This window comes from Dasypus novemcinctus, chromosome 20 (genome assembly GCF_030445035.2).
Source record: "Dasypus novemcinctus isolate mDasNov1 chromosome 20, mDasNov1.1.hap2, whole genome shotgun sequence".
Taxonomy (NCBI): Eukaryota; Metazoa; Chordata; class Mammalia; order Cingulata; family Dasypodidae; genus Dasypus; species Dasypus novemcinctus.
In genome coordinates this window covers 46,049,039-46,057,506 of record NC_080692.1, presented here as the reverse complement: position 1 = coordinate 46,057,506, position 8,468 = coordinate 46,049,039, and the positions used below count along the sequence as shown (strand labels likewise).

Here is an 8,468-nt window from a genome sequence, read left to right as displayed (position 1 = left end):
TATACTCCAAATATGTCAAATTTAGATTTTTCTTGGAAATTTCAGTTTCCTAACACAAATGAGAGTGAAGCCATAGCTCGTGTCTGGACTGTCCAATGTATAAATTTTAAATCTAGCCATTAAATGAAGGAAGATTTCTCACGGGAAGTTGATCCTAATATAAAGAGTACCTGGAAGCAAGGTGAAGTGGTAAATGTATTGGTTGGAAGCTGGACAAGCCTGGATTTGCATCCTGGTGCAACCACGTGGAAGCTGTGTGGTCTTGGTCGAACTTTAGTTTTCTCATCTCCAGAAAAGCAATGTAAACTTCCTTGCAAGTTTGTGATGAGGAGAGACAAACTACTTTTTAAAAAAAGCACTTGGCAAAGAGCCTGACACATAGTAAATACTTGATAAATGGAAACACTGATTCTTTTTTTACATAATCAATGACATCTATTGTTTGTGGGTACCTTTATTTGTAATAAAAATATCAAAACATGCGTAGGAATTATGCTGGGGAGCAAAGAAGGGGAAGCAGAGGAGCAGAAAGGCTAGCCATGTCTATAACATTTTGTTTCCTTAAAAGACAGAGATTGGAAACAAACAGAGCAGAATATTAACATCCATTAAACCTGGGTGGGGAGTATACAAGCATTTCTTTTGTTGCAGTCCTTCTAAGCTTTCATAATTTCATAATAAAGCACTTTAAAATTTATTTTTTTGAGAAGTTGTCAGTTTATAAAACAGTCATACATACCATATAGGATTACCATGCATTGCCCCACCAGAAACACTGATTTTAAAAGTGTCAGTTCCACTTCAAATGTGAGAACATCTTTTTTTTTTTCTTCAACACAAACTAATATCCCAGTGGAAATTTTCCAGTAGCTATGCTGCTACCATATATAATGATAATGGGTTAGTTCTAAGGGCATGTGGTTTCCCTAACTGTAAGTGGCTGGAAGTTCTGCTGCCTGGAGGAAGAAAAGGGGGGAAGGGGTTGGCGTAATGGAAGATTCACCATCTCATCCAGGCCTTCTCTTAGCCTTTCTGGTTGAAAGCCCGCTCCTTCCGAACCTGTGACACTGAAGAAGCATTAGGAGTTGAGCCCTCAGAAGGCGGCACCTCTCAGCCTGGTAGGGTTAGGCCAAGCAGGCACATTTGGGCCAGACTGGCCTGAGACCCGAGGGAAGGAGACTCACTTGGTCCCTTTTATTCACTGTGTAGAGTGAGAAAAAGGGATGGAAGCCAAGTAAAAGCTCACAGTGAATGACACATTCCTTTTCAAGTGTTATGTATTTCATATACTTATGAGGGTTTTTCCCCCCTTTGGTACTTGGGTCTGATTTGCGCCTGCACCCTATTTGAGGAACTGGAACTGGTATAGTCATAGCTTATTTTGAATAGCAACTACATAGGTATTATGAGAAAAAAACATTCAATGCATGGCAAGAACTCGTTAGAATAAAAGTGATGTTTAAATTCCAGGTATAGTACAATTATTGATGAATTCTTATGCAATATATACAAGTAGCTCTGTCTTGAAGCTTGCCTGATATAGGAAAAGTGAGGAAAAATTAGAGGAAAGTGTTTCTTGCACACACACACACAGACATTTTCACACAATTGGCAAGGCCATGTTGATCCAGGGGTTTGATCATCATCATCATCCAAGGTCTCTCTCATTAAATATTTAAGAAAACATGGTAAAATTGTTTAAGGATACACATTTAGAATGCCACATCCAGAGACATATCCAAGCAGCAAATGATTGCACGCTTATAAATTCCAGGCAGATGATAATTTAGATCCTCATGAAAGCCCAGAGCTTATTTGATTGTTCTCTTAATTATCGGGCTCTATACTATCAAATATTTGTGGAAGAGGAAGCTTTTCTTTGTGGGTGTGCTTAATAACTGTGCTTGCACTTTGAAATTTTTGCCTTGAGTTATTAAGATTTGCATTTCTCACTTTTGTTCCAAGGAAAGGTGTTTCGCCATTTTTAGAAAACAAGTACCAAATAATCAATCGTCAAACACCCAGAAAGTTCCCGCCCTCGACAAGTGCAAAATCTCAGGTAATAGCAATCCACCTCCAGAAACGAATCTACAAAGGGTGGGAAGGGGTGACAGGATGTGTCACTTTTCTAGGTGAATACATCGTGACTGGTATGTGTTGCATTAAGAAACTCGACTTGTTTACCCCCGGCCTTTTAGAAACCAGCCAGCCAAAGTCAGAGGGCGAGAGCACGGAGGGGCCCGTGAGCCCCAGCCTCGTCCCCACATCCCCCCAGCGTCTCGCTCCTCCAGGCACGTGGTCCCTGATCGGCTGGCCGGGCAGCTGCCCTCTGGGGTGCCCAGGCCCTCCGCGCACTCGATGGATGCGCCCCTCCAGCCGATGGCAGGGACAGGGGACCGGAGCGTGCGAATCTGCACCCAGCCCGAGGAGAGGCCGAGCGGGGAGCAGAAACGTGTTGCTCCCCTTGGCCGCCGCCCTCTTTGAGTCGCTGCCTCCCGGGTGACAGCCGCCCCGTCCCTCTCTGGACCCCAGCTCCTGGTAGATCACCCAAGGATCCTCCCGCCCCATCCTGGCCGCAGATTCCATAGGATTTCCGCTCCCCTTGGCAGCCCAGCAGATGGGCTAAGTCAAGGAAAGTCAGCCCCGAGGGCGAGGCGCGGGCGCAGCCCGAGAGCGGGCAGCGCCTCGGAGATGCCGCCGACCCGGACACCGCGCCGAGGGGCCCCCTGGGCGCCACGCGCCCACCCGAGTGAGGCCGCAGGCAGTCCCGCTTCTCACCCCCGGGGCTCCAGCATCGGGTGATTCTGGCCTCCCCCGCACCCAACCAAACCCGTCCAACCGCCCTGGAGGCAGCGCCGAGCGCGCCTCAAAACTTTTCTCTCCCGTGCCCCCCGAGGAGTCGGTGGGCGCCGAGCGCGGCGGCGAGGACCCGCGGGCGCAGGGCCGGGCTCGGGGAGGTGGCGGCCGCTGGAAAAGCCAACCCCTCGCGGCTCCGGCCTCGGCGCCGGGCAGAGCGCGGCTCTCGCCTCCCAGGAGGTCCCGCGGGCACCCGCACATCCCCCGCGCGCCCTCCCGGCGAGGCTGGCCCACGGCACCCGGGGGCAGGGGGCGAGAAGGGGCCCCGCGGGCGGGCTGCAGGGCGCGGGGCAGAAGTTGACAAAGGGGACCGGCCCGAGGGCGAGGGCGCCGCCGGCGACGTGTCCGCCTAGGGCCGAGGGTGGGCGCCGGCTCCGGCCCTTCCCCGCGCGGCCTCTCCCCGCTCGCGCCGCTCCGCGCCCGGCAGGTTCCGCGTCCCGGGGCCGCCCCTGCGCGGGGTCGGCCGCTCTCCTCAGCCCGCCGTGAGCGCGCGCCGGCCGGCCGGCAGGCGAACTCCACCGCGCTCCCCCGCCGAGGGCGCGAGGCTGGGGTGGGCGCGCGGGGCGCGGGGGCCACCCCGAGGCCGCGCGAGCCCCCGGCCCCGCCCCCCCGGCCCGCCCCCATCCCCCCCCCCCCCCCCCGGCGGGCGCCAGGCCGCGGTGACCGGCGGCGGGTGCTGCCCGCGCCGCCCCCATTGTTCCCACCGCCTTTTCGCCTTTTGTTGCTGCGCTCGCGCGGCGGGGCTGCGCGGCGAAGCCGCCTCATGACCGGCCGAGGGATTTCACCTCGTCCTTGAGAGCAGCGCGGGGAGCGCGGGCGAGCGCGGACCGGGGAGAGTGGCGCGCGCGCGCGCACCCCGGCGGGAGAGGCGAGCCGCCCCAGCCGCCCGCAGCCTGCTCGCCGCCCCGGCCCGCGCCGTGCGCCCCGCAGCCCAGCCCGCCGAGGCGGGGACGAGAGCGGGTAAGGTGCGCGAGCCGCGGCGGCGGAACTTTCCTGCCCGTCCCGGTCTCGCCGCGGCCGACCTCCCGGGCGCCGGCTCCCCGCGGCCGCCGCCGTGCCCGCCGCCCCGCGCGCGCCGGGCTCCAGCTGGAGAGGCGCGGGGGCGGCCGGGCGCCGCCGCCAGACTTTCCTCAAGTCCGCGGGAGGGGCCGGGGGCCGCGGCGGCGGGAGCCTCCGAGTGTCCCTGTCACGGTCGGGGAGCGGCCGGCCTGGGGAGGGGGTGGCCTGGAGCGTGGGCTCGGGCGCAGACCCGGAAATGGGATAACTTTGTATTTTTTTTTCGGGGGGAGCCTGCGTGTGGTGGCCGGTATTGTTGTGGAAGTGGCGGCGGCGGGGCGAGCCGAGGGCTGGGGTGCGGGAGGAGCCGGGGCGCGCCTGTCCGTCGCGGCTCCCGCCGAGGCTCAGACCCGAAAAGTTGGAGGCAGCTTCTCACCTTTCCTAGAATATGAGCGCGACCCCGTCCCCAGCCACCCTCAGGGTCCCCCTCTTTGTGTGTCGTGTCCCCCCCCCACCCCTCTCCTTATCACGCCCCCCAGCCCCCCTGGAATTTTGGAAACAAGTCTCATCCTTCTGGATTCCAGGGATCTCAGAGACCGGAAGCTTTATTTTCATTGCATCTACTCTTTCTCTCTCCCCCGCTCGGCGTACAAAGTAAAGACCCCTCACGTGTTGTGTCAGTGTAAGCGAGGTTTTGGGAAATCGCCCTTGCCCTTTGGGGCTCCAGGAAAAAAAAAAAAAAAAAGGCGGGGGAAAGAGGTTATATGAGTTGAAATGAAATTGGATTTGGAAATGTTTGCGTTTGATAGCCGCAGTTTATTGAGTATCGATCGGCGGGCATGGGGTGCGCGCGAGGCAGCGTATTGCCACTGGGCACGTACTGGACTAGTCATTTTCCTTACACGTTGCAAAGGGAGCATATTCATGAACAGATTGACCCCGGTGAGTGTCTGAAGTTGTTAGCCTCAGTGGCTAAGTTCAAGGTGTGAGGAAGGCGAATTCATTTTAATGTGCTCTCTCCTCCACCAAAGCAGGTCAGCCGGAGGAATTCTGTGCATATGCAGAGCAATACTCGTCAGCCAATCCAGACACTCTGAGTGGCAGCCAACTGCACTTCTTCAGAAAAGTTTAGGGATTGGTTCTAACCCAGTTGAGATGCTCACAGTATCCAGATAGCCAAAGTAGTTTGTCCAGAAGGGCAGGAGAAGATTTCCCCAGGGACTGCCTTCAGGCTTAGCACAGCTCTTCAGTCTAGGGCAAGACCAAGGAAAATCTAAGATTTGGGATAATAAATGTGGGAATGGGCAAAGGGAGTAGACAGAGTGATTTGTGTCATTGCTGCTCAAAAATAATGGCACCCTGTAGCCTTACACACGCGTGCACACACACACATACACACACACACAGGCCAAAGCGGCCAGTGGGGTGGGTGCATGGGAGGTCTGTAGGCAAGGGACATTTCAATCAGAAAAACCAGAAGAGAATTTTTGGTCAGGATTACAGGAGTGGGACTCCCTCGCCAAGAGTGATGAGGTTAAGGGCTAGATGGTTTTAAAGTATACGGAAATGTTTTTTAAGTTTGACTTTCATCGCATTTTAAAGGAGGACGATTTCTTAGTATCTTTATGGAACTGCTGAATTTTGATATGTCTCATTTTAAAGGCATTCAGCTGTATGTGAACTGCTGTTAGCTCAGATAGGGAAGGAATCTGGTTTCAAATGCAGATACATAGAACAGAGTTTGGGTGTGGGGGGGTGCTTTTTCCTGATTTAAATATAGCTTCTAGGCTGAAGCCTAGATAAATTCATCCTCACCGATTTAAAATCGTAAGTACTTGCACTGAAAGTTCTCTTAGGCATTGTGCAAAGTTCTCCTGCAAATTATGTCATCACCTGTTTATTCCTCAGAAGTACACAAGATGAACATCGTAAGCATCTCTTAGAACTGATGCAATGCAGCCTTAAATCCTTAAACTGGTAGGGATTGCTTTTGTTTGCCTAAAAGGTAGATCTTTCATCACATGAGTTGTTTAGAAACATTTAATTGTGGGGGTGGGAAGGGATGTGCATAATTATTTAGATATTTGTGTTAATTATATGGTAGCATATTCACTTGAAATTCTTTTTTTTCTTTCTTTCCAGTGGTCTTCTCTTATAACAACCTTGTACATGAATAATTAACAGGGTTTTTGTTTGCTGGTGGTTTAAAAAATGTTTTTGTAGTTTTTTTGAATGGGCAGTATTGAGAACCAATCTGACATAGATTTGAAAGCTTAAAATCTGCACTTCTTTTATACTGAAACCCTACATTAGTTTTGTTGTTGAGCTTAAACTATTCTGGTTGAGTGGTGTTATGTACAGGATTCAAAACTCCCAAAATTATGGGGCAAATAATCAGGCATTTGAGATCTACTGGTTATTTCAAGGTAACTTAGTTTTGTACCTGTCAATGCACATCCTGTTGAAACCGATACATGGTTTCATAAAAGAGAGAGAGAAAAAGGATATTTGCTTATAAAGATGCTGTCTGTTGAATATATGTAGTAAATATTACATAACCAAAGTCAAGTTTATACACAGGTATGATGGCTTCTAATTTTTTTATTTTTTGTTTTTTGGGAGTAAGGCATGAGCTAAGGGGACAGTTTAGATTTCCATTTTCAAGTTAAAAAAATAAGTTTGAATGTCCAAAGTTTTTTCTTATAATGTCAATGAAAAATATGACATAATGCTTAAAAATATACTATCTTCTTGAAAAAGACTGCATTCTTTTACTGAGTGATAAGTAATCATTGCTTTGAAGGTATGTTTAGAGTATATAAAAATATAATATTCAGGGCAGGATAAAACTTGTTTTTAGAATCTAAAATACACTGGATTTCAAATAACTTTTACTTTGATGTTGAAAACAATTTAGATTTCCAGCAGGTATAACTGTTGGATATGATTGATTGGCATAAACTGGATGATTCACCCAATATCAGATCAACTCCAGTGGTAGAGAATACTGTAATTAGAGTTTTAAGAGAAACCTGGAAAACGTATTTGTCTCGGCCTGAAGTCAGTGCATTCCCTCCCGCAGTCCTCAAGTCTTTAGTTTGAGAAATGCAGATTTGTTTTAAAGGCGAAGAAAGCATGTGGCTGTTTCAAATAAACTGTATCCTGGACTCAGATTTGTAGATAGTTAATAAAATAAAAGTCCAATTTTGTTCCAAACGTTGTTTTAAAACACCCATTTGTAAATTGTCTACATTTGGTTTTCATATGTTAATGATTTGGGATCTGAAACTTCTTTCAGAAAGGCATTTTGGTTTATCTTTAAAAACACCACAGAAAACTGTCTAAACAACTCTGTAAATAAACTGTTCCAAATGCCTCAATTTGATGAATGAATTAAAGAATTATGGTCCTTAATCCAATTATGATCAGTCTTGTTCTTCCATTTCCCATTTGGGGGAGCTTGGGGAGTTGGAATACTAAATGATTCTCAAATGTAAGTGTGGTCTTTGTTTTTGTTTATTTTCCATGTGTGATGTAACATAAATAATTACTCGTGCCTAACATTTATATAAGAAGGGTTTTATATATGAAGAAGTTACTTAATGCTGTTCATTTAAACCAATAGTTCATTTGCATAAAATTCTGATCTTATGGAAGAGTAAAATGAAATTTTTAAAAATAGGAAGCCAAGACCTAATCTTTTCTTTAAAAATAATGAATTTTGATATTGAAAGGAGGAGAAATGGAGAGTTTAAGGCTCAGTAGTAAGGGAGACAGTTGGACATAGTAACTTTCAGCTGGGCCGTGTTGGGGCAGTTTGGTAGGATTATAATTTTTCTATATTCAATTTCTGTGTCTTTCAAATTGAGTCAAGGCCAGACATAGTCTGATTTATGAGTTAGGAGAATGTTTTTTGGGGGGTTATTTCCTTCAAACCCCTACACTTTCCCTGCGTGCTTGGGTGCTTTAGAATGCTCTCCTGAAAGACACTGAACTTCAGTTTGAGCCTTTGAAGGACCTTTCCAGATTCCTGTCCCATTGGCCCAATTTAGCCTCCAACTCATAAAACTAATTATTTTAAAGGTATTAATATATCAGACAGTTTTTAAGTTCTCTAGCCTGATGCTATTATTATTATTTTTGTGTTCTTTATTATGACCATGTAATTCCTTGGAGAAAGACTCTACTTGTGGAGATTACAAGTGGCAAGTAAGGCTGCCAGGGGGACTATTTATAAGCACAGGGTTTTGTTTTTCTCTTCCAGTACCACTCAAATCATCCTTTATAGGCAACTAATTATTCTACCTTTAGGTAAAGATGACTTTGAGTAGTGACAGCATATTTGTGAAATTAGGAAATAATAAATGCATTTAAAGAATCAGGGAAGCAGATGTGGCTTAAGCAGTTGGGCTCCCATTTACCATATAGGAGGTCCAGGGTTCAATGCCTAGAGCCTCCTGGTGAAGGCAAGCTGGCCCGTGTGGCGAGCTGGCCCCACGCGGAGTGCTGCCCCACGCAGGAGTGCTGGCCCGTGCAGAGAGCTGACGCAGCAAGATGATGCAACGAAAAGAGATACAGAGGAGAGACAATAAGAGATGCAGCAGACCAGGGAGCTG

At 48.5% G+C, this 8,468-nt stretch overlaps 1 protein-coding gene across 1 annotated transcript in view; it reads left to right on the top strand.

Annotated features, from left to right (window-relative positions):
- The first annotated feature begins 2,691 nt into the window (after nucleotides 1-2,691).
- Nucleotides 2,692-8,468, top strand: part of LOC139437102 (egl nine homolog 1-like) — a 370,192-nt gene continuing 364,415 nt past the window's right edge. Inside the window, exons 1-2 of the mRNA XM_071210253.1 lie at nucleotides 2,692-2,749; nucleotides 3,654-3,816. Coding sequence (XP_071066354.1) covers nucleotides 2,692-2,749; nucleotides 3,654-3,816 — 221 coding nt within the window. The remainder of the gene's footprint in view (nucleotides 2,750-3,653; nucleotides 3,817-8,468) is intronic.